This window comes from Plasmodium vinckei, assembly GCF_900681995.1.
Source record: "Plasmodium vinckei vinckei genome assembly, chromosome: PVVCY_14".
Taxonomy (NCBI): Eukaryota; Apicomplexa; class Aconoidasida; order Haemosporida; family Plasmodiidae; genus Plasmodium; species Plasmodium vinckei.
Window position 1 is genome coordinate 1,592,921 of NC_051306.1, and position 25,823 is coordinate 1,618,743.

The window sequence follows — 25,823 nt, forward strand, 5'->3', positions numbered from 1 at the left end:
TAATACACATTTATATTTATTAATAATGGAACTTAAGATATTAAATAATTCAATTTAACACTTATGAATTGCAATAAATTAATGTTGCACACAAAATTTTTAATAAAAAAAAAATATTAACGTTAATATAAAATGTATTATTTTTTTCTCCAAATTGCATTTTCAATATAGTTTGTATTTAATATATATTTTTTTTTATGATCATTCAGGTAAAATGTTTTAAAAAATATATAAATACGCATTATTCGTGTTTTTATATAATTTTAATTTCTTCCCCACACTTTGGCAGTATATTTTTGCATTGGCATACTTAATATATTTTTTTATCATTATTATTACATTATAAGACAAATGTAAAATATAAAAATATAATTTATATTATTTACGGAAGATATTGTTAAATATATATGTTTTTTAATTTTTTTTCTTTTTTATCATTTTGTTTGATTTTGACGGTTAAATTGGAAAATTTTACTTTTTTAGTAATGTTATGATTATATAATTGTATCTTCAATGTTAAATAAATTTATCTTTATACATATGATGATGATTCGTTTAAATATTCATTTGAAAAACATAAAATACAAATATCCATAATTTTATTTTATAAACAATGGTATTTTAGACGATCCAATAATATAACTATTCATTTTAATATACCCATAAAAAAATATATATGCATTAAAAAATCAAACTTGTTAATATTAATAAAAGTTAAATTTCCTCATCTTTTAACCTTTTTATACCACAAAAATACATATTTTTAATGTAGCATTGTTATATTTATTTGTTAATGTAAACTTTGTTATTAAATTGAGCATACATATATGTGAAAATTGTTTATTTTTTTAACTATTAATGCATAAAAACACGTTGCACAGTTGAGTGATACACTTAAAGATTTATTCATTTTTTCAGTAATGCATTTCTAAATACCTTTGAAGAAAAAAAGGGGAAGCAATAAACAACAAAAGGATATTATTAAAGAATAAAGAAAAGGTGTAACAAAAAATGTTACATAAAAATAATATAATAATGCCAAACATTAGAAAAAGTCGAAAAATAGGAACTTGTTTTTAAACTTTGAAAATCAAAATAAAATACAAACATTAAAGAAATGAATTACATATTTGGGAAACCGAAAACCAAAGCTACCGAACTTAATAATGAAAATAAGGGCGTTAAATTTTTAAACAGAGCTAAAAATAATTTTAATGGTATTAATAAAAATACTGCAAATACGCAAAATTCATCATTTGGACAAAAGAATACACTTATTAGAAATACCAATTTTAAACCACGAACAAATAATAATGCATTTAAACCACCCCCCAGAGGAATTATCAAAAGTAATCAAAATGCTCTTCATAAAAATCCACAAATAGATTCTAATAAGCAATCGCACAGTGAACTGAGGAATGGAAGTAAAAACAACTCTCTACCCAATACAAGAAACATCGAAAATAATAATAACACAACAAAGTCATATCTCAACAGACCAATAATACACAATAATGCAAAAAAATATGCTAGTGCTGATAACAATGTTATGAAAAATGCTAATAAAAATAACATTAAAAATAATAGGAATTCGAGGTTATATAATAATGCATCTTATAACAGTGAAAACAATGAAGTAAACAATAAGAAAGATGATAGCATAAATAATCCAGAAAGCATACTATATACATACACATCCCCAATAAAAAGAAAATATGAAGCTGTAAATAATACAAATCAAAATACCGAAAATGATAACAACAAAACGACCTCATTAAATAAAAAATATGCTCAAAGAAATTATTATTTCGATAATAATGTATCAACATATTATAATAACCAAATTAATAATGAAAATAACAATTCAAATAACATAAATGAAAATGTGAATAATTATAATAATTTTTATTCCAATGAAAAACTATTTAATAATAGCGCATTAGACGTATCGTATATAACCTGCAAAGCAGGGAGTAATGTAAATACAGGTAACGAAGTAAATATAAATAATAATGCAAATAATAGCATTAAATCACATTCATTAGCAAGAAATTATGACAACCAAAAAAATAACGATAATATTTTGAATAATTCAAATTGCGATCCGAATTATAAATATTATTACCATGAACAAAACGGACAACATAATCTGGATATTCATATAAATAAAAATTTATATACTAATGATAATCCCCCAGATGGTAACAACAGTAACCTTCCTTATTATCTTAATTCCAGCGCTTTAAGAAGTAAAGAAATTCGAGAATCACGATATTTAGCTGATACACATAGTGAAAAAATGATGAATAGCACAAACAACAATGACGTGTTTAATACATGTACAGTCGATAGATTAAGCGAAGAAAATTTTAATTCCTATGTCAAAAGAAAATCGCATAACAAAAATACATTTAGTGTCGTTAACAACTTGGATGGCATTACTACAAATCATATGGCCATTAATAATAATCGAAACGAATCGAACAATTCTAAAAAAGTTCATAATTTAAATATGAATAATGAAGATAATCAACTAAACAATATAGCAAATAATCAAGAATCATCATTAAAAAATAGTATCATTGGATCGAATATTGTCGATTTTAAAAATATATCAATGGCAATTCCACTTTCTGAAGGTAATTTATTAAGTCATAAAAGTGAAAATGGTAGCGTGAAACCCCGTAGAAGTAGCAGCTATAATAATATGAATACTAATTCAGTACACAATTTCCAGGATGATTCATCTTACTTTAACAAGTATAGAGATATGAATAATATGCAGCAATATATTAATAAAAATGATAATAGAAACAATAAAATAATGAGCAGGTATAATATTGATACATATATAAATAATGATAATGATTATTTATACTTTCGTAATATTATTAATAATATAACACAATATAATAGTGAGGAAAATGATATTGATGATTTATGTAAAACAGTTATGAATATAAATGACTATTCATTAAATTTTGATGGGGAAAATGAGGGCATAAATGAAATAATTGATATAACCAATAATGTTAATAATAATATAATAAATATACAACAAGCTATTTATAACAAAAAAAAAGTTGTCCAAGATAAAAGAAATGTAGTTAATGAAGAATATGAAATAATTTCCCAAAAATTAAAAGATTGTGAATCTATATTTTGTGATACTAATGATGAAACTGGAGAAAAAAAATTAAAAGTTTTTTATGAAATTGATGAAAAAAAAAACATACTTAAAAATAAATATCAAGTGAAAAAAATGTTATTAAAAAAAGCTCAGTATAAAATTGACAAATTACAAGAATACACTGATGCAATTAAACTTAAAACAATGGCGATATCAAAAAAATACAAACGAACCTATCTACTCATTGAGGAATTATTTAGATTAAAAATAATAAAAGACAATGAAAATGAGTTGGAAATTTGTTTAATCCCCAAAAATACAGAAACCAATATGTGGCATAGATTACAATTAGACAAAAAGGAAATGACACCAGAAGCATGTGATTATTTGTGGAGTCAAATTGAATCTTTTGTCGACAAAAAAACTTTTGATAATTATTTTTGAGCATGCCAACCATTCTAAAAAATATCTATATAAAAATGCACACAGATATAGGAATATACCTATGTAACTACATAAGCATATACTTATATGATCTATTTATTTTTATTCGCCTTTATATCTCAATTAGTTTATAACCATCATTAATATCCTTTTTCTTTTGAATTAATTCTTTTTTTTTCTTCCCTTTTCGTTTTTTATGGCATGCTTATATTACATTTAATATCTATTAGCATATATTGCTTTCAAAACAATATGTCTGACTTTTCTCTTTGCCCTCACTTTCTATTTTTAAGTAGCATTTAATTAATAATCCATGCATTATACTTAGAAAACAAATATGACTTTATTTTTATTTGGTAATATATATTTTTTTGTTTGTTTATTATATGATTTATTAAATACATATATTTCTCAACTAAATTATAAATACTTAATATAAAAAATTACGAAAAAAATGCATAAGTCGGAAAATATATAAAAGAAAAGAATACGCCATAAAAATTATACTAAAAAAAGTAAAACATATAAAAATTAAAATAAACTACAAACACATACATAAACTGTGTATATGTAATAATTATGCAGAATGCTATAATATGTTAGTGGATCAATAACATAGTAGGCCAACTATTTTATACTTTTCCAGTATATACATGTATAAAGGCATATTTTAAAAACTTTTACAATTTTATAACATATATATATTCAAACATAAAAAATATAAAATATATGTATAATGAAACAAACTTGTGCAGTTATAAAAAAAAACTCCAACTGCAATACACACCTTAATCACTAATTCAATAATTGTATAAATATTAAGCCACATTGGTTGAGGCAAATGATAATTCGGGATGATATATATAATAAGATATATTTGTAGTAATATATTGTGCCTCATTACATAAACAAAGTATATATACGTATGCAAATGTATATATACATTTATTCCTCTATAAATATTTCTTCACGAGATGATTCTTCAATATTCCAAATTTTGTGCTAAGTAATCCTGTATCTTTACAGGATATCCATCATTTTCGGCATATAACTCACCGTTAATAAAATTTATAAATACTTTTTTATCATTTATCATATATATTTTATCAGATATTTTATTTATTTTAAATAAAGAATTGTTTTCTTTGTTACAATTTAAAAGTTCACATAAGGTAGCGTAAATTGGATCATCTTCTACAGTATTTGATGTGTCATTTAATTGGGGATTTATATTTTCATTTTGTATGATTACACTTCGGTTATTATTTTTTTCACTTACTTTTTTTGATGCATAGGCAGAACAAACTTCATCAGAATAACTATTGTTAATGTTAATATCATTTATATTGTCCCCATTCTTAATGCTATTATTGTCATTATTAACTTCACCATATATTTCCATGATATGCTTATCAGCATTAGAATTACTACTGCTATTTTTTTTTTTTCGATTTTGTTCATGTAAACTTTTTATTTCATGATCCTTTCTATATATTGCACCTCTCAATTCAAGTATTTTTTCCTCTAAATTATTATTTTCTAATGTTGATTTTTGTAAAAGAAAATTTGTATTCACCAATTCTTCATTTTTGCGTATATGTTTATTTAGTAACATTGATAAATGGCCTTCATTTTTTTTTAACATTTTAACTTCATTATTATTTTCATAAACTAATAATTTGGCTTCATAATCTATTAATCGGTCTTGCAATTTTTCTATTTCACACTCTTTCTTTAATATTTCATCCTTCAAGGTATTTATCTAAAAAAAAAATTAAATCAAGACATGTGCAAATATATATATATTTTTAATGGGCTCATCATAAATAAGTGCTATCCATACAGTAGCAATAGTTGATGACCCACATATTTTTATTATAAAAACAAATGTACAAAAGTGTAGACATGTTTTATTTTGGCATATGTGTATGTATCGATACAAACATTTATTGGAATATATAACTCTGAGATTCTTTAAAAATAGTTCTTACCTCATCCTTTAAATTATCGTTAACACAAACAACTTCATTATAGAGAGAAACCGCCTTTGACATTTCTTCAGAGTGTTTTTTAATAATTTCATCTTTTTCCTTATATATTTCATTAATAACTTCTGTAAAGCGATCCTTTTGTTTTTGTAAATTAATAGAACATTCTTTTTTTACCCCTTTAATTTTTTTTTTGATATTTAATAAATCAATATTTTTTATTTCCATATCAAATTTCAATCGATTCATATCTTGGATGATTTTACTATTTTCATCATCTTTTGTTAATATAATATTATGTAATTTTTTTAATTCGTTATCTTTATTTTTTAATTCTTCTTCTAGTTGTTTATAATTGATATGCATATTTTCGATTTCGATTTTTTGGCTGTTCATCAATGATGCATTTAATCTTAATCTATTTATAAGATCTATATTATTTTCTTTATATTTAATAATATCTCTATTATTATTTAATTCAACACTTTCTATTACTCTTCTAAGTTCTATAATTTGATCATCCTTTTTATTTAACTGGTTATATAATTCTTTTATTACTTTCTTTTGCTTTTCAATATTTAGTTTTTTTTCTTTAATATCAATATTATTTTCTAATAATTTTTTATTTGTAGCACTTAAATAACTTTCGGCACTATATAATTTATTATTTGCATCCATTTGCATCATACTTTGCACATTTTTATATTCTTTTAGATGTAAATAGTTTTCTTCTATTTCTTTTTTTAGTTCAATTAGTTTTTCATCCTTTATTATATTTTCTTCATTCAAATAAAATATTTCTTTATTTTTCTTTTTCAATTCTTCATTTAATAATATAATTTCATCATTTTGGGATATTAGTATTTTTTTCATTTTGTTTATAAAAATATTACTTTCTTTTTTTTCAGATATTCCATCATCTTCAATGCTTAGACTATTGTCTTCGCTTTTTCCGTTTCGCATTTTCATGTCTACCTCTAAAAGGGGGGGAAAGAAATATGTACAAGCATGTATAATCCATATATGTTGAAATACGAATGTATATATACATTAAGGTATACAAAATAAAGCATTACACTGTGAATATATCATAAATATATATCATATTATAATATATATAAGGACATACCTATCTGGTATAATTCTTGATCCTTTTGATTTATTTGATCCTTTAGTATTTCTATTAATTTTAATAAATTTTTTATTTTCATTTGCATTTTTTCAGGATTTTGGTTATCGCCATTTATTTCATCGCATACATTTTTATCAGTGTTATTAAAATTAGAAATGCCATTATAAGCATTGTTTTTGTTATTTTCATTATGTTTGTCATTTTCTTCATCTTTATAATTATTTTCTGACATATCATTTATATGAATTTCATTGTCCTCCTCTATATTTTTTTTTTCATTAATATAAGTACTATTTTTTAGATTATATTCTTGAGTATTTTCAAAATTATAATTATCGTTCACTTCATTTTCCTCTCTTTTTATATTATTAATCTGATCAATGTAATTATAATCCGATGCATTAGCAGTTTCCTCTTTATTTATTTCTTCGTATTTACTGCCTGCATTTATGCTATTATTTATGCTGGCATTTAATTTTCCATTTATCTCAGAAATATCATTTTCTAAATTTGCGATTTCATCTAACTCGCATTCTTTCGATTTACTATCTTCAATAAATTTGTTTTCAGTATCCATTTTTCCTTTTTTTATAAAATACAAACTTTACTATTGTTCAACTTATTTCTATATGCACGCATGTATATGCAAGTCTATATGTTTGAATGTTTATTGAGATTAACACAAAAAATAATTTGTATTTTTACTGATATAAATATATTTATAGGTGTTTATAATTTGCTATATTTTGCTTTCTGTTAGTTCTATATATTCGGAACATAAAAAATGTTATTTTTTCAAAAAAAAATAAATATAATATAAAGTATGTCTGGGGAACGGTATTTCAGTTTATTCTAAAAGTTGTATTTATAGCTTCGCCAAATTTGAAATAAAATTCATCTGCTTCAATTAATCAATTATATTTATTACAATAGGAGTAAATATATATATGTATACATGTCTTTTTCTAAGAGGTATTCTTTTATTGAACCTTTAAAATTTAAAAATTGAAATAACTCTCTTATTTTTGTTACTGTTTTAGTTTATTTATTCGTGATATATTAACACTAGTTTTTTTCCAATTATTATTTATACATATATATATGCACAGTTTTCTTTCTTTTTGAATTATATATATGAAACTGTGTTATAATTCAATATAATAATATATTTATTATTATATTTAAAGCAATTATGTAAATATATAAACATATAGGCAAAGTTATATTACGTGATGCAGTGTTTCATTACTTAGTATTATATAATGTCGCGTAAATGTAAATATATATATATATTAGAGACATATAAATTAAAAATAAATATAAATAACAAATACTATATAATAACTTCATAAAAAAATTCTAACTCTAATAATATAAATGTATTTTAATTAGTAAATTTTATTAATTAAATTAATGAAAAATTAATGAGGAAAAATATATTATGTTGATATTTTCTTATAACATTAGACTATTATTTATATACATAAGTCAAAAATATTAATAAGAATGTCCACAATAAAATTTATCTATGCATTATAAATAATATAGTATATATGAATATGTTAGATTAGAACTCCCATATCCCATACAAAAATTAATCAAACAGAAAAACAAATAATTTTTTTTTGTTTTTTTCACTATAAAAATGTTATATTAATCATATATATTACTATTCAAATAATTTTAAATATTAAAAATAAAAATATAAAATAAAATATCCATGATAATAACCAATTTAAAAAAAAATATAAATTTTACTAACTGTTGAAGTATGCATTTTTTTCCAATCACAATTTTAATGCAATTATATATTTTTCGATATTTTCAACATTTTCATATTTCCAACATTTACAACATTTTCAATCATTAATATAATTTAGTCTATTATCTGTAATGTTTTTAAGTTTTTTCCAATTGTTTTAGTAAAAAAAATTACGTTTTGTTCTATTTATTTTTCAACAATTTTTAATAACATTACCTTAGCAAATAACATTATTAACTTCATATTTATGTTTACAACATAAGTGCACATATTTTTTTAATAACTAAATAATATTTTATGACGAAAAAAAAAATATAGATGAAGAATAAAAGTCCTTTTATTGTATTCCGGTCTAATTATGAATACGTGGTATGCTATATATTAAATTTTCCATACATATCAGGCATAAACATTTTACCATAAAAAATATTGATAATAGGATAGACAATTGAGTTAAAATTAGATAAATACTATCTCAAACTTGTATCCTTTAACAGTTTTTTTCTTTCATTATATATGTATGCAAGTGCACACAGCGACATAAAACCACTTTTGATATATTCAAAATAGATAATCGAATATCTATAAGCCAAATAATGATATATTTATATTAATTGTAAATGTTATATACATATGCACAAATTTATAGTCGTTTCGTTATAAAATGTTAGGGAACTTTGAAAATAATAGATATGAAAAAAAAATAAAAATAGCATTTAATGCAGATATATAAAAAAAACAAATAATAAATAAAATAATTATGATAAATAAATTAAAATTATTTGATTTTTTTTCATAATGGTAGCATATATATATGTGGATGCATATGGGCTATGCATCATCAAATACACAAATGATATAGCACCTCCAAAGTGGAAAATGTGTTACATATTTTAATGATGTCGATTTTTTAAAAGCCGCATCGAAATAAAAAATGTAGTACTAAAAAACATTACAGTATAAGTATTAAAAAGGAATCTATTTTTACTATAGTATATATTTTTATAAATTTTATTAAATGTGTTTACAAACATACTTATAATATTATATTGATTAATAGATAGGACTTTTTTCACATTTATTATAGATATAGTTGATTCATTTTTATATGCCATATAATCATTTATTCCTAATTGTATTATATTTTCATTAATATATTCATTTAAGTTTTGAATTTCACTTCGTTTATATTTTGATATTTCGGGTATCTCTTTATGCATTAAATAAAGGCAATGTTTTAAATCGTAGTTATAAATAACTATATTTTCTTTAATTCTGTTTATATTTAATAAATAATTTTTATACATATCTTTTGTATTTAACATTTTTGTCATATAAGTCTCTTCTTTAACATATCCTAATTTTTTATAATACTCTCTTGTACCAACACCTGCAATAATAGCCATTTTTTTATATTTATATGAATAAGCAATAATTTCAGCAACTAAAACTAAACATTTTCCCAATCCTTTATGTTGTATAAAATTTAATTCATCTTTAAAATCATCATGCTTTAATAAAGATCCATATACATGTAATTCTCGAATTAATGCTGCATTTTCTAAACATTTAAATGGTCTATCTTTACAATAATCATTTTCTTTTCTTAATCGAAGTCTCAAAAATCCTAACAAAGAATGGGCATTATCATATTCCCCCTCTTCATTATTTTTTTCTTCCCTTTCATACTTATTCGAGTAATTATTTTTAAGTACATTTTTCGTGGTACTTTTTGGAGTATTTTTTAAAAAGTTTCGATTATTTTCAGTACGATTTATTTCATCGTCATTTGGTTGGTCATATAAATTTCCAATGAAATCATCTGTTTCACATGTATCATCATTATCTATATTTTCGATATTTTCTTTTTGAGCTAATCGTTCTGCTAAGTTATTCCTTTTTAGTTTTTCCTGTTCATTTCTTTTTCTTTTTTCTTCTTTTTGCTGTTTTTTTTTTGCCTTTTTACTTTTTCCATGATGTTTCATCAGTTTCTTACCCTGAAATGTTATAAAAAATTCATCTCCTCCTAAAGTTGGATATTTATATATTTTTAAAAAAATTGAGTCACTTTTTTTTTCAAGTTCTTGGTTTTTTATTTCTTTACATCTAATACATTGGCAATAAATATTTCTTATATTCATTTCAGTAGCTATTAATTGCCTCATATTTGTAATATTATTCCCAGCAATAATAGATGGATTAGGAATATCTCTAATAACTCTATTTAATCGTATCCATGGATGAATTGATTTTTTAACTAACAGTATTACACTAATTAATAAATTTTTATCCGTTTCAAAATATGGCTTAAATTCATTATTGTTATACCATTTTTCTATTTTAGTAAATGGAGTAATTTCACATGGATATATTTTCCATTGATCAGCTTGTAAATCTGTTGACATTAATACATATTTAAACATTTCAATATCTTTTTGTACATTTGAATATGGTAAATCTGGCATTAAATGTATATCTACTTTAAACCCATTTTCTTTTAATAAATATATTGCTCTTATACAATCTTTTAATGTACATTGACGATTAACTTTTTTTAAAATATAATCATCAACATGTTGTATACCCAATTGAACTCTAGTACATCCATAATATCTTAATCTGAGCAATTCCTCTTTATTAATTTGATCTGGTCGTGTTTCTAATGTTAAACCAATGATTCTACAATTGCTTGTTTCATTTAATTCTTGTTCTTCTTTTAAACTTAATTTTTTTCTTCGATTTTTTAATATTGGATATATATTAGCAGCATAATATATATCCCGAATAAATTCACGCTGATATTCTACATCATAGCAACTCCATGTACCACCTAATACTAGCACTTCTATTTTATCAGCAACATGCCCATTATTTACCAATGTTGTAGTTCTGTTAAAAAATTGGCATATTACATCAAAATTATTTTGATTGGCTCTTAATATAGCTGGTTCAGTTGATAAATAAGATCGAGGTTGATTAGGTTCATTTGGACAATAATGGCAATCATATTTGCAACTAAATTTATGAGGATGAGTAATTATAGTAACAACTAAAACACCACTATTAGATCGTACACCTTTTCTTTTATTTATTTGTAAAAAATTTACACTTTCTTTATCTAAATCTTTATAATTTGTCATTTCTTTTGCAATTATCATTTTGTTAACATTTTCAAAAGTAAACTTTACATCTTTACCCTTCTTGTTTATAATAAATTCGTTATCATCATCCTCGGTAGTATGTTCTTTATCATTTTCATTATTTTCAACTATTCTTACTTTTTTTTGTTTTTTTTTTATTGTTTCATTATTCATATTATCTTCCACCGTTGCGTCATCAATATCTACATTGTTTGTGTTTGAAACATCTGATGTATTAGATCCTTTTTCAAAGCCATTTTGATTATTATCATCTACATCGTCGCTATTTTTATTATAATTAATTATATCGTTATCGTCAGTATTCTCCCCATTATTGCTTTTCAATGATTTCAAATAATAATGTTGTAAAGCAACACCAATTTGATGCTTCGAAGGACTAACTTTATATTTTTTACGTAATTGAATGCATAACTCATTATATTCTGTTTCATTTTTTATATTAGATCTATTTGCCCATAATTCTTCTGCAAATTTTTTAAAGGATTCATTTTTCAAAATACCATCATAATAATTTTCATTATATTTATAAAAAAATTCATTCATTGTAGAAGAATAGCATTCATAATGTCTCAGTTCATTTTTATTTTTTAATTTTTTCTTAAATTTTTCAAAATTTTGGGGTTCATAACAATATACTTTAGGGTATATTTTATTTTCTTCATATTCTACTGGATAATTTCGTTTTAAAACATCATTTATATAAAAAAAATTTTCATTATCCACCTTTCCTTCTTTTTTTCCATCTTTTATACTTTCACCATCACTTGATTCGTTAAGTATATCATCAATGTATGAACTGTTTTTATTTAACTCTTTTTCATCCATCTCATTTTTAAAATTATCAGCATCGTGGCCATCATATAATGTATCATTCCCGACATCCATTTTTACTTACAACAAATATATCAAATATGTATATTATATATATTTACCTTCCTAGGCTATATAATAAAGAATATTTATGAGTTTCACTCCATTACTATGCTTTAAAAAAAAAATTAAACATATTATACTATACCTATGGAAGAAAATTTTATAAAATATTTAACTTTCGAATTCATAAAAAATATAATACTTCTCAAATAGTATGACATATATAAATATATATATTAAATATATTTTTTATATGCTATATTAAGCAATTACAACATCATAATATGGTGAAAACGAAGTATAAAATATTGTACTATAGCATAGGGATATAAATATACAAATATATTAATAATTAAGAAAATAAATATATAAATAATTGTATTATATATAAATTACATATATTATTATATTAATTATTTTCTTTCCTTATTTCTAATTATATTTAAAAAATATTCTATTTCTAAATATTTTATTATATATAAAAAAATAAATGATATACATGTATAATTTTTTCTCGATTACTGCACAATTAATTCCCAAGGCTTCATAACAGATTGAATGAAACACTTACGGTATACTTTAGCACTTATCGATTTGGTATTATATATATAATATATATATTATATATGTATACCTTTTTATTGGTCCACTATTACAATATATTATGTATGCTTTATGTTTGTTATTTTTTCTCCATAATTTTGTAATTGCTAAAAAATAGCATATGGCTATATATAAATTGGTCGAAAATTAAGAAAATAAAAGGTTACAGAAAAAATATAAAAGTAAATAAATATGTATAATCTTAGCCTATATATATATCACATTTTTATCCATAATTTTTTGTAACAATAATAATATACCTAATTAATGAACTTTATGAAAGAGTAAAATTTTATTGATTTTTTTAAGTGATAAATCTATTGCCTATGTTGTGATTTTTGGTTTTGTTTTTGTTTTTTTTTTGTTTGTTTTGCTATTATTAAAATAGTACTAGGTTGTACTATACACCCTTTTGAAACATACCTTTCCTTATGTCAGTTGTAAATGGACTGATATGGAAGCATCGAACATACAAACTTATCCTTAATAAAACATTTAAACAATTTTGTACAGACAAATGTGTAGATATAAAGAATGAAATAATAACACATAGTTACAAAAAAACGGAATATGAACAAAATATTAATAAATATAAACAATGTAAAGATTATATTGATTTAAAACAAAAAATATACTATGATTATTTGTCAAAAGAAACACCCATACTTAGTATTGGCAGAAAACAACAAATGAATAATGAAGAACACTATAAGGATTGTGAAGATAGTAAAAACGATAAAAAAAATATGCAAGAAAACCGCATGATCAATTTATATGGAAATATTCGTATGGGATATATAGAGGAATATAAAAAATGGAATGAAATTATTAAGAAAAAGAAAAATGAGTTAGAGAAAAACATTAATAAGGAGTCTTTAAATTTGAATGAACCAAAGTCCAGCATAGAAGAAAATACCCATCCCAATTTTTGTAATAATGGGAATATGGACAAAATAAATTCTGCACAAAATGGGAAAATGGGATATGAACACATAACATATATACAAAACAATATTGATGAATTTACAAAATGTGAAAATAAAGAAAATAATAAGATAGAAGTTGTGAACAGTGATATTTTAAAAAAAAATTCAATACCAAGCAATTTGACTGAAATATATATAGATAACAGTAAATATTTTAATAATAAAAATGTTAACATTCCGAATATAATTAAATTAAATCAATACTGCTCTTATAAAGGCTTATGTAGTTCGAGATTTGCTTATAGTAACTTAAAAAAAGGTATTTTAAAAGTTAATGACAATGTTGTATATGAAAATGTAGACGTTTCAATAGATAAAGATTGTGTTGAATTAACAAAAGTTGGTAAGCTTTTATTAAAAGATAGAATAACAATTATTATAAATAAGCCTAAACATTATTTATCAATTTCACCAGATAATAAAGTGAATAATAAAAAACTTCTTGTAAGAAACTTAATAAGGAATGAAAATAAATATATTGAAGAAGAACATAAATGTATGAGTTATTTTATTTATAAAAATATAAATATAGAAAAAGTAAATAATTTGTATGTATGTGGTCGATTAGATGCTAATTCAAGTGGCTTACTAATTTATACACAAGATTCTATAGCAAGTAGCTATTTGTTAAATAAATATAAATACGAAATTGAAAAGGAATATGTTATTACAACATTTAATGAAATAACTGAATCTCATTTAAAATTGTTAAAAGATAATTTATTTGTTGATGGTAAATTAATATATAAATGTCATATACAATATGTAGATAGTTTTACTCTTATATTTAAATTATATCAAGGTTTTCATAAAATAATTAGAAAAATATGTTTATTGTCAAATATTAAAATACGATCATTACACAGGACACGTATAGGGAAAATACACCTCAACAATTTGCCTCTTGGGAAATGGAGATTTCTTATGCCTAATGAATCTTTTTTTTAAAACAACCGAATAAATAACAAAAAAAATGAATCTTTTTATTATGCCATTTCGTTTTATTTGCATTTCTTTATTTTTTTAAAAATTTTAACCTTTACTACACTAGTAGTATAATTAAATGTTGTTTTTTTTCTGGGATAGAACTTTATATGCCTTTGCATTTTTATCCCTTAGTGTTATTTTTGTAATATTTTTTGTGTGTGCTTTATTTATTATTAACCTAACTATATGAAAATTCGATCGTTATTTCTTCGCCATTATATATATATAGAAATATGTATATTTAATAGGTGGTCGAATATAATAATGATATTTTAATAAATATGTATAACTAAATATTATATATATAATATGAATAATTTATAATAATAATTTTCAAAATGCCATAAATATATATTTTTTTAAAATATAGAATATCAATAAGAATTAACAATGTTTAATACATACATTCGAAATTTCTCAAAAAAAGCTGGATGGTCATGGATAAAAAATAGAAGAGGAAGAAAAAAAATTCTTTCATTTACTTATCCACCAAGAGAAAGAAGTAATATTATAAAATTGACTGATGAGAGTGATAAATTAGTATTTGTATGTAATGGAACATTAAGAAACAACTTTATATCAACAGTGAAAAATATGAAAAAAACAAAATGTGTTATCAAAAATAATTCTATTATTACTCCTTGTGTAGTCATATCAAAAGCTAAGTGTCATACATTGTTAGAAAGTTTTACTTATGATGAAATTTTACATTTAGAGCAATTATCCCCTAAAATTTTAAAGGCATTTGAAAATGCTGAAGCAATCTTAGAGAATGATACAGAAGGTACCGTATTGAAAAAACATGAGGCTCTCAAATTTAAGTTGATTGAATGAAAAACATATAATAAAACAGTTGTTCTTATATGGTTATAAGTTATCAAAAAATATATCCAAGATACGGTTGCATTGTTTTAATACGTATGTATATTTACTTACGATTGTTGATTTTCCCCACATTTCATGAGATTGGTTTGGGTATTTTTTCGAGAGATGGCAATTGATTGATTATAGATTGAGCATATGTAGTTTGCTTTTCTTGAATGTAAAAATCATCTTTATTTTCATTTGGATCAGTTAACTTATATTTAATTGAGTTATCATTTACTTTCTTTTTAAAAGTTTGTTTTGTGTTTTTAAAAAATGAAACCGATGAATCATCTGAAGAACTTGATGAACTCTCTAATGATTCTAAATAGACTTCAGTACCATCACTATTATATATTTGTTCATCTTTGATATATTCATTTTCAAAGGTTGTATTTTTTTTATAATATTTTTTTTTCATTTTAATGCTTAATTCACCAGTATATTTTTTTCGATATATTTTACTACAATCAGTTAAAATTGGATCATTCAATTTTATTTGAAACAACTTTTTTTTTATTAAACATCTTACATAATTGACATTTATATCAACTTCAATTAAAGAATTACACAAGTATTTTGGTAAGTATACTTTCAAAAATGAATATTTATTACTTGAGTATTCATCAAACATGAATTTATAATGGCCTAAAAAATAAAGTGAAAGAATAGAAGCAATACTTTTTATTTTTTTAATTGACTTTCCCTGTGTTCACATCGTTATAGAGTGTGCACATTTCTAGTAACTACTTATCAATGTGTATACAGAGTATGTGTATATACATAAAGAGAGATATATAGATGCAATACTAATATTTATATTTGTTTAAAGATAAGTTACAATTTCTATTGGCATATAATATTCGAACAAACCTTCATTACATTGGCGAATATGTCCATCATCAGTATATACTGGCAAAATTTCCTTTTCCTTTTTGTTTGTTTCCTGATTTTTTGCCTCATTTTTGATCTCTTCTTTCTCTATTTCTTCATATATTTTTTTTCTATTATTAATTGAATCATACTGTTCATTTTGATTTGGGTCATGTTTACTTTTCTCTTCTTCTAGAGACTTTAATATTATTGCAATTGTTTGTTTCGATTTTATTTTATCAGATACTAAAATATCACAACCATCTAATACTTCAAGATGTTCTAAATGAAATATGACAAAATGCTTGAAATGTTTCCAACTAGAACATGGGTTTCCCATCAAGTATAACTCCTTAAGGTTTTCATTTTTTTTTAAATTATTTATAGATTTTTCAATAGTATAAATGTCAATAAAGTTTAAGGTTAAATCGATCTGAAGGATGAAAATGGAACACCGAAAAAAAAAAAAGGGAAAAATAAAAAACAGGACTATTGAGAATATATGGGAAAAAACTATGTTTTACTACTATATGTGTATAGAATGATTGTTTTTATTTTATTCCTTTATTATTATACCTTTTTTAACGATTCACATTTTTCTAAATTTTCAATAATCGTAATATTGTTTAAAGCCAGATTTAAATATTCTAATTTTTTCAACTGATTTAAGTTTTCAATTTTTTCGATTAAATTGTTTTGCAACAGTAATATCTTTAAGTTTCTACAATGGATATTAATGAATTCTATTTTTTTAATCTGCAACTGATGCAAAGATATTTCTTCTAGATCCTCCATAAGACCTTCATTATGTTCACTTTTTTTTTTAATTAAGTCTTGATCAATTTTCATGTTGAATTTTTGATCGAAAATTCATGTGCCTGTATTTATTTTTTTGTGTAATGAAGATGATGTTTATACTTATATGCACATGAATACACAGATTATGTATTTGTAGTTTTTTATACTTAATTTAATGATACATAAAAAAAACTTATACCTTTCTATATCCAAAAATAAAGTTATTTAAAAATGTCTTTCAATCAGATTTGCATCAACATCCAAGTTTATCGCTTCTTTATATATATTTATTTATTTACTTATGCATGAATCTATGACTTTTTACACGAAGCTTCAATTATATTTTCCACTTTTATGGGGATTTTATTAATTTTTGTAAAACTTCTATTATATAAGAATTATATAATATTTTTTCTTACTTATTTAGTAAAATTTTCTCTTCTTTTCTCTATTTCCTTCATATTATATGGACAAGCTTTGCGGCGTACACCAAAATTGCACCGTGATACGTTTTCCACAATTGCTGCTTTAATTTTGGGAGTATTTATTTTAGCTTTAATTTACAGTACATTTTTCTTTTTTTCATTTTAATCAGCTTATCCTTTAAATGTATTAATTTATTTTTCGAAAATTTGTTTTAAATTATACATATATTCCCCTATTTCTCATTTTTAATTTATATAGCTATAATTAACTTCGCTCCTTTGATGCAAAAATAATAAAGAGATCAGCATAAAAAAGAATACTCATTTTTATCTCTTTTATTATCCTATAAATCAATTTTAAATATAAAAAATAAAACATATACCTTCACAAGATAACACAAAAATAGAAGAATAGTTTAAATAGCTCAAAAGTCGTAAGAAATGATTGCTATATATGGATATTCAATATGTATAACTAAAATGTATAAAAATAGTAGCAACATCGATAATATTTAGAAGTGTGAAACGGCTAATAGGGCCTATTGAATAATTTTTTCCTCTCTTTTTTTCCTGGAATATTTTTATAATTATACCTCTACCATTTAAATGATAAAACGAGTAACTAAGTTGAACTCAGTAAAATATATATTCCCCAAGAGGCAATTACAGACATTTATTAACAAAGATGAAAAATATAGCGTGGATAAAAATGACGAGTTAAGTTTCCTAAGTAATGAAATAAAGCATAATTTGCATAAATTAAAATGCATAGAACAAAAAAAGGTTAAAAGTGATCGTATAATATATAAAAAAATATTGAAAGACCTTTTAAAAGAGAAAGAAAATTTTGTTGCAGATGAAGTGGTATCTTTTTTATATATACTAACATATAATGATTTATACTACTTAGATATATCTTCAAATTTTTTCTCATACTTTTATAAGAACTATATTTTTTCCAAAAATTATTTTATCAATATAAATGTAAATAGTATTATCCATGTTATTTATTCTTATTATTTATTTGAAAATTATAATTTTTTAGTAATAAAAAATAATCCTTTCTTTGATATTAAAGGACACAGTAACAATGGTGATAAAAAAAATACACATTTGACGAAAGAAAACTTTGAGTTTTCCCACTTATATGCCTATAACACATTAAATCAAAAGGATAATACGTCTAAAGTCAACGAGAATTATACACATGATGGCAAAAATACTTTATTTAAGCAAGAAGATATTTATATAAATGGTGTGGATAAAACTGAAGAGAAAAAGGGGATTAAAAGAATTAACAATTATAATGAATACTATAATAACCAATTTTATGGAATATTTCATATATACAACTATTTTTCCAAATTTATTTCTTCTAACATAGATTATATAAATAAAAATCATATAATAAAGATTTTATTAGTTTTATCACAGTTTATTCATAATTTTACTGTTAACGAAATTACACATAGTTATTACAAAAACGAATCTGGAAAATTAGAACACAATAAACAGCAACTTTTAAATATTGGAGAAAACTTATTCCCATTAATAGAAGCATTTATTGAAAAAATCGACATCAAAAAAAATATTAAAAAATCACATGCACCCGAAGTTATAAACGAAAAAGAAGTTAAAAAAAAAGAGGAGCGATATGTTAATTTAATCGATAATTCTTTTAAAAACTTTATTTACATAGATAATAGTTTAAATGATCATAAATTGATGTGCTTGTTTTTGTATATTTTGTCAAATATATTTCATCCTATCTCCCCACACTTTTTTATTTCCCCAAATGGGGATATTCCCACAGAAAAGTTAAGTGTAGATGATATCGTTAACAATTACAAAAATGAAATAAAATCATATGATGAAAACATGCCTGAAAAAAACAAATCCCCTTCCTTATCACATGGTGATGAACTAATTAATGACGATATACAAGTATATAATAATATAAAATTTAGTGTTATAGATATGTTCAAGAGACATTATAATAAAATTGAAATACATAGTATTTTTTACAAAAATATTGACAATGAAAAGTCTGATATTCATAATTTTACTGTTTACAGAAATAATTTGTTAAAAAGTGTTAAAAGGTTTGTATTTATAGATACTATATACAAATTAGATGTACATTATAAGCTAATATTTTTCAAAGCAATATATTCTCTAAACTTTTTTAATTTTCCTTATCTAAAATATATTTATTTCTTACACTTGCATTACAAAAGCAATAATACCGATAATTTTGATTATTATGATCATTTATATTTTCAAGATTCTCAAAATCTTAAAATTGAATTTGGTTTAGAGGGTAATCAAACGGGCGTGAGTAAAATAGATCAAATGAAACACCCAATTGAACAACAAGAGAAAGAACAAACCAAACATATAATAAGTGAACAAAATAATGAAAGCAAAATAATACATATAAATTGGATAAAAAACAAAATACTTGAACTTTCAAAAAGAAGCGATATTTTTAATAATGTTTATATAAATTTACTTAATGACATTGAGAATAGCATACAAAATAATTCAGCAGAACAAAATATAAACAGTTTACTGCAAATGCATTTGTTAAGATATGTTGATAATCATTTTACTATAATGCTATTGTCAAAACTGTGTAATAGTGTTGACAAATTGGCAAATGATCACAAAAAGAAAGTTAATGTTGTTATAAACTCTATGTTAATGTTTTTTCCTCCACATATACAACATTGTAACTTACCACTTTTAAAAAACAAATCACCATATGGTATTAACATTTATAATCACATATATTATAACAACAATGCATATATAAAACACCTGAATAAGTTATATGATTTTCTTATACTTTTATACAATAAACAAATTTTTAAGAAAAAAAGAAAGGAATTGTTATCTTGGGCAAACTATAAATACCTTTGACATGCGCTTAAATAAATACACATATATAAACACCCCCAAGGAAAGTATTGAAATAATTAATCTTTTTGTTATATATGCTTAAGGCATATACTTATTTGTTACCTGACTATAATTTTTTTTGTATCATTTTAGTATTTATAATATGCTGATATGCTATTTGTTTAATATAAACTATATGCATGTGCAGTATGTTTAAGTATACAGTTTTTTTTAATTTATTTTTACCATATTCAGCATATTTTCACAATTTTTAATAACTCTGTAAAATATATGTATATATATACATGCATACCATAATTGAGTACCTTATTTGTGATGTTGAGAAAGCAAATTCAGTACTTATTTAGGAATTATATTTCATGGATTTATTTATTCGTATAATATTATATTCTATACCCTTTATTTAAAATAATAAATAAAATAATGGGTTTTACATATGAATGTAACAATTTAGTTTAAATTAAAATTCCTATATAGTGTAATTTAAGCAATCCCAAATAAATTCACACTTTTTTATATATATTACACCTTTTTTCCTGACTGTTCATAATTTGGCATTATATTTCAGAATTTTGCATTAACATATCATAATTTTACATTAATATTTTATAATTTTATATTATATTTCATAATTTTATATTATCATTTTATATCCTCACGTTAATATTTCAGTGTTTTACTTTGCTTGAATGTTTTAATATTTTTTAATTTTTTTTTTTTGCACAAGTGTGCAAGAAGTTAGACATAAAAAATAAATTAAAAATTAAATAAAGTATATATAAATTTATAAATTAATTTACTCTCATTTTATCATTATTATACATTTTTAAAAAAGCCATGTATTATTATATATATTTTTATGATAGTTTTTTAAATTTAGTTAATATATTACATTTATTCTTAAAAAGCGAGATAGAGAAAAAAAAAATCTAGCTATATCTTAAACAAACAACTAAACACATTTTTTTAAACTCATTTTAGCTTTTCTTAATAATACATATTACTAAAGTGGCATAAACATTTTTAGAGTTTTAAAATATTTATTTTTGTATATAACAAATTGTTTTTTACACAAAGTATTTTATTTTTTTAAGGGAAAATTATATTAAAATATATTTTTTTATTCAATTAAAAATAATAATATACAAGCTTCCCCAAAAGATGATGAAAATTAACATAAAAATTACAGTATAAGGCGTAAACAACAAAGTTATTATTTAATCAATCTTCATTACTATATGGGACATAACACACGATTGATACACTATTATGACCATGCGCTTGGAATAATTCGTAAAAAACAGATAATAGTGAAAAATTAAAAAAAAATATGAGTAAAACTTATAAAGCATAATTTTCAAAAAATACCCAAAAATTTTTGAAAGATAAAAAAATGATAAAGAACAAATTTGAGAGTACATAAAAGTAATATTATTAAATCATAAACCCATTATTTAAGCATTTGTCCCAAATGTGTACATAATATTATGTATTTATAATCGAGTCGAGTTATACCATCTTTCACGGGGTACATATTTTTGACTATATTTGTTAAACATAGTTATATATATAGCTTTATTTCATTTGAATTAATATAATATTAAAAAAATTGTCTTTTAAAAAATAAAACGTATATTTTTTTTGTTGTTTTTTTAATGTATGTATGCATACTTGTAATGGCATATTAATATTTAATTTATTCTCATAATTTACAATACATATATATTTGTGTGTGTGTGAAAAAAAATTATTAAAATGCCAAGTAAATATGACGATGGAGAAAATCGTTTAAATGAATATGAAGTAATAAAAAAGATTGGAAATGGAAGGTTTGGTGAAGTATTTTTAGTGAAACATAAGAGGACACAAGAGTTCTTTTGTTGGAAAGCCATATCGTATAGAGGCTTAAAAGAGAGAGAAAAGTCGCAATTGGTTATTGAAGTAAATGTAATGAGAGAATTAAAACATGTAAATATTGTTAGATATATTGACAGATTTTTAAATAAAGCAAATCAAAAATTATATATATTAATGGAATTTTGTGATGCTGGTGATTTATCACGAAATATTCAAAAATGTTATAAAATGTTTGGGAAAATAGAAGAGCATGCTATTGTAGATATAACACGTCAATTGTTACATGCTCTAGCATATTGTCATAATTTAAAAGATGGACCAAATGGCGAAAGAGTTTTACATCGTGATTTAAAACCACAAAATATCTTTTTATCAACAGGAATACGTCATATTGGAAAAATAACTGCACAAGCTAATAATTTAAACAGTAAGCCTATTGCAAAAATTGGTGATTTTGGATTAAGCAAAAATATAGGTATAGAAAGTATGGCACATTCATGTGTTGGTACTCCATACTATTGGTCCCCCGAATTATTATTACATGAAACAAAAAGTTATGATGATAAAAGTGATATGTGGGCACTGGGGTGTATTATATATGAATTGTGCTCAGGTAAAACACCGTTTCACAAAGCAAATAATTTTGCTCAGTTAATATCAGAGTTAAAGAAGGGGCCAGAATTACCAATAAAAGGTAAATCCAAAGAATTAAATTTTTTAATTAAAAATTTGTTAAATTTATCTGCAAAGGAAAGGCCTAGTGCTTTGCAATGCTTAGGATATCAAATCATAAAAAATGTTACACCTTCTGCTGGCAATAGAAGGGATAACAGTTGTACAGAATTAACTAATACAAATAATTGTAAAGCTATCGAGCCAAAAAGTTATATTGCTTCTCAAAATGCTTTAATAAATAAAAGAACAAATGAACATGAACGGCCGTCGAGTTGTGTGAGCAGGCAAGTTGCTAACACATTAAATAAGGATAATTTTAAATATAATAAAGAATCCAATATTAACTCTCACACAATAAATGGCAAATATATAAATAAAGATGATAAAATAAAGATATATGATATTGAAAAAGAAAAAATGCAAAGGGAATTATTAGAGAGAGAAAAATTAGAGAGAAATCGAATAGAGAAGGAAACTGCCCAAAGGAAGGCTATCGAAATAAAAATATTGGAAAAAAAACAAATCGAAAGGGAAAGAATGGAAAGGATTGAACGCGATAAAAAAGATAGGCTAGAGAGGGAAAGAGTTGAGAGAGAGCGAATTGAGAGAGAACGGATTGAAAGGGAACGAATTGAAAGGGAAAGAGTTGAAAAGGAGCGTGTAGGAAGAGTGGAAAGAGAGCGGTTGGAACGGGAGCGGATGCAAAGAATAGAAAAGGAAAGGATTGAGCGCCTTGATAGAGAAAAGATGCAACAAAAAATTGAACGGGCGATGATGGAAAAAACTAGAAGAGAAAAATATTTTTATAAAGAAAGGGATACCAGTAATAGTAGTACTCGTGTTGATTCTGTTAAAAATGGAAGTATGCCACCAAAGAATCCAACATGTAACAATACTAGTTATTCCCGAATTAAAGAAACATATGATCATATAAGTAATTATAAAGAATACATATATGATAATAGAAAAAAAAGTAATTATGAAGATACATATGATAAGTGTAGTATGAATACATATATAAAAAATAATGCAGGAAATACAACATTATCAAGTAAAAATATGCATAGTTATAATAGTAATGGCACTCGTATTAATAATAATTATGTTGCTTCCGATTGCTACAGCGGTTATAATAATAACAATACTATAAGTCAGTATAGTAATAATTGCGTAGATAGTATTAAATTTAAAAATGACAATAGTAATAAATATCAAATAAATATGTCAAAAAATGCACAAAACCATAGCCGATATAATGAAGATATCGATTCTGGTTATAGAACCCCCCCTTATGAAATTAATTATAACGATAAAAAAACAAGTAACATTAGCAATAATATCAGTGCTAATATCAGCACTAATGTAAGTAGTAATATCGGCAATAATATAAGTAATAATGGAAACAATAGTATCAATAACAATAGTAGTAATACTCATATAAATAATTATAACAACGGTGAAAGAACCTGCAGAAGTAGCAGAATATCAAATGTATATTTTAATGATAACGCTAGAAGAAGTGTTAGTGCTATACCTCATGTAAATAACAATATCAGTAGGCGTAAATCGAGTGTGCAAATGTTTGAAGATGAATCTTATAGCAAACCCAATGCTGATGATAGTAGAAGTTATAAAAACCTTGAAAAGGATAGAGAATATTTACTCGAAAAAAGAAAATTACTTTTAGAGAAAGAAAAGGAGATTTACGAACTAATTAAACACAGTAATAATTATAATTATTCTAATATGCAGAGATATGAAAGGTATGTTAAAAAACATATATGTATATTTTTTTTGTGTTTTTCCTGCAATAATTATATGTTCTTTATATGATTTACCAATGTTATTGCAACTTTTAATATTATCCCATTTTTTTATAATAGATGCGAAAACATAGGAAAAACAAGCGACACAAGTCGACGTAACAAAAGTTTAACAATTTGCATGAATGATCAACCAAAAAGAGCTTCTTATAATTCCAAAAGAGAGAATGATGGTGAAGAAAGCGACTATGTTATGAAAAATCGAAATATTTATACCTTGAAAAATTTGGTTCATAACAACGGTGATGATATATATGATAGAAAATTATATTCTTGCAGATAATATGAGAAAATATGGGGAATAAAGAAAATAATTTTGACTATTTCCCCTTTATTTCCCTTTCTGCCATTTAATTGTTATTATTTTATTTATATTTTTTTTCTGTTCATTAAATGGCTTACATATGACATAAAACATTTCATTAATGTGCCATTTATTATACTCCATCATTATTATATATATCGTTATCCACGATATTATATGAAATAGTTTTTCTTCATTCTCTGTTTTTTCTTCTTG

General features: G+C 23.1%; 8 protein-coding genes across 8 annotated transcripts; 5 read left to right on the forward strand and 3 right to left on the reverse strand.

Annotated features, from left to right (window-relative positions):
• Window positions 1–1,117: 1,117 nt before the first annotated feature.
• PVVCY_1404440 (conserved Plasmodium protein, unknown function) lies at window positions 1,118–3,574 on the forward strand (the record flags this gene model as incomplete). The annotated part of the gene is made up of 1 exon (XM_008624586.1): window positions 1,118–3,574. One exon carries the CDS (start codon window positions 1,118–1,120, stop codon window positions 3,572–3,574), a length of 2,457 nt encoding a protein of 818 aa, XP_008622808.1.
• Window positions 3,575–4,556: 982 nt separating this feature from the next.
• PVVCY_1404450 (conserved Plasmodium protein, unknown function) lies at window positions 4,557–7,271 on the reverse strand (the record flags this gene model as incomplete). The annotated part of the gene is made up of 3 exons (XM_008624585.1): window positions 4,557–5,336; window positions 5,566–6,539; window positions 6,692–7,271. 3 exons carry the CDS (start codon window positions 7,269–7,271, stop codon window positions 4,557–4,559), a joined length of 2,334 nt encoding a protein of 777 aa, XP_008622807.1.
• Window positions 7,272–9,349: 2,078 nt separating this feature from the next.
• Window positions 9,350–12,502, reverse strand: PVVCY_1404460 (histone acetyltransferase, putative; the record flags this gene model as incomplete). Its single annotated transcript, XM_008624584.1, has 1 exon — window positions 9,350–12,502. The coding sequence occupies one exon, from the start codon at window positions 12,500–12,502 to the stop codon at window positions 9,350–9,352; it is 3,153 nt and encodes a 1,050-aa protein (XP_008622806.1).
• A 1,022-nt stretch (window positions 12,503–13,524) lies between these two features.
• Window positions 13,525–15,027, forward strand: PVVCY_1404470 (RNA pseudouridylate synthase, putative; the record flags this gene model as incomplete). Its single annotated transcript, XM_008624583.1, has 1 exon — window positions 13,525–15,027. The coding sequence occupies one exon, from the start codon at window positions 13,525–13,527 to the stop codon at window positions 15,025–15,027; it is 1,503 nt and encodes a 500-aa protein (XP_008622805.1).
• A 429-nt stretch (window positions 15,028–15,456) lies between these two features.
• Window positions 15,457–15,900, forward strand: PVVCY_1404480 (conserved Plasmodium protein, unknown function; the record flags this gene model as incomplete). The annotated part of the gene is made up of 1 exon (XM_008624582.1): window positions 15,457–15,900. The coding sequence occupies one exon, from the start codon at window positions 15,457–15,459 to the stop codon at window positions 15,898–15,900; it is 444 nt and encodes a 147-aa protein (XP_008622804.1).
• A 124-nt stretch (window positions 15,901–16,024) lies between these two features.
• PVVCY_1404490 (leucine-rich repeat protein) lies at window positions 16,025–17,652 on the reverse strand (the record flags this gene model as incomplete). Its single annotated transcript, XM_008624581.1, has 3 exons — window positions 16,025–16,578; window positions 16,804–17,236; window positions 17,380–17,652. The coding sequence occupies 3 exons, from the start codon at window positions 17,650–17,652 to the stop codon at window positions 16,025–16,027; spliced, it is 1,260 nt and encodes a 419-aa protein (XP_008622803.1).
• Window positions 17,653–18,632: 980 nt separating this feature from the next.
• PVVCY_1404500 (conserved Plasmodium protein, unknown function) lies at window positions 18,633–20,948 on the forward strand (the record flags this gene model as incomplete). Its single annotated transcript, XM_008624580.1, has 1 exon — window positions 18,633–20,948. The coding sequence occupies one exon, from the start codon at window positions 18,633–18,635 to the stop codon at window positions 20,946–20,948; it is 2,316 nt and encodes a 771-aa protein (XP_008622802.1).
• A 1,755-nt stretch (window positions 20,949–22,703) lies between these two features.
• Window positions 22,704–25,586, forward strand: PVVCY_1404510 (NIMA related kinase 1, putative; the record flags this gene model as incomplete). The annotated part of the gene is made up of 2 exons (XM_008624579.1): window positions 22,704–25,243; window positions 25,364–25,586. The coding sequence occupies 2 exons, from the start codon at window positions 22,704–22,706 to the stop codon at window positions 25,584–25,586; spliced, it is 2,763 nt and encodes a 920-aa protein (XP_008622801.1).
• Between the last annotated feature and the right edge of the window lie 237 nt (window positions 25,587–25,823).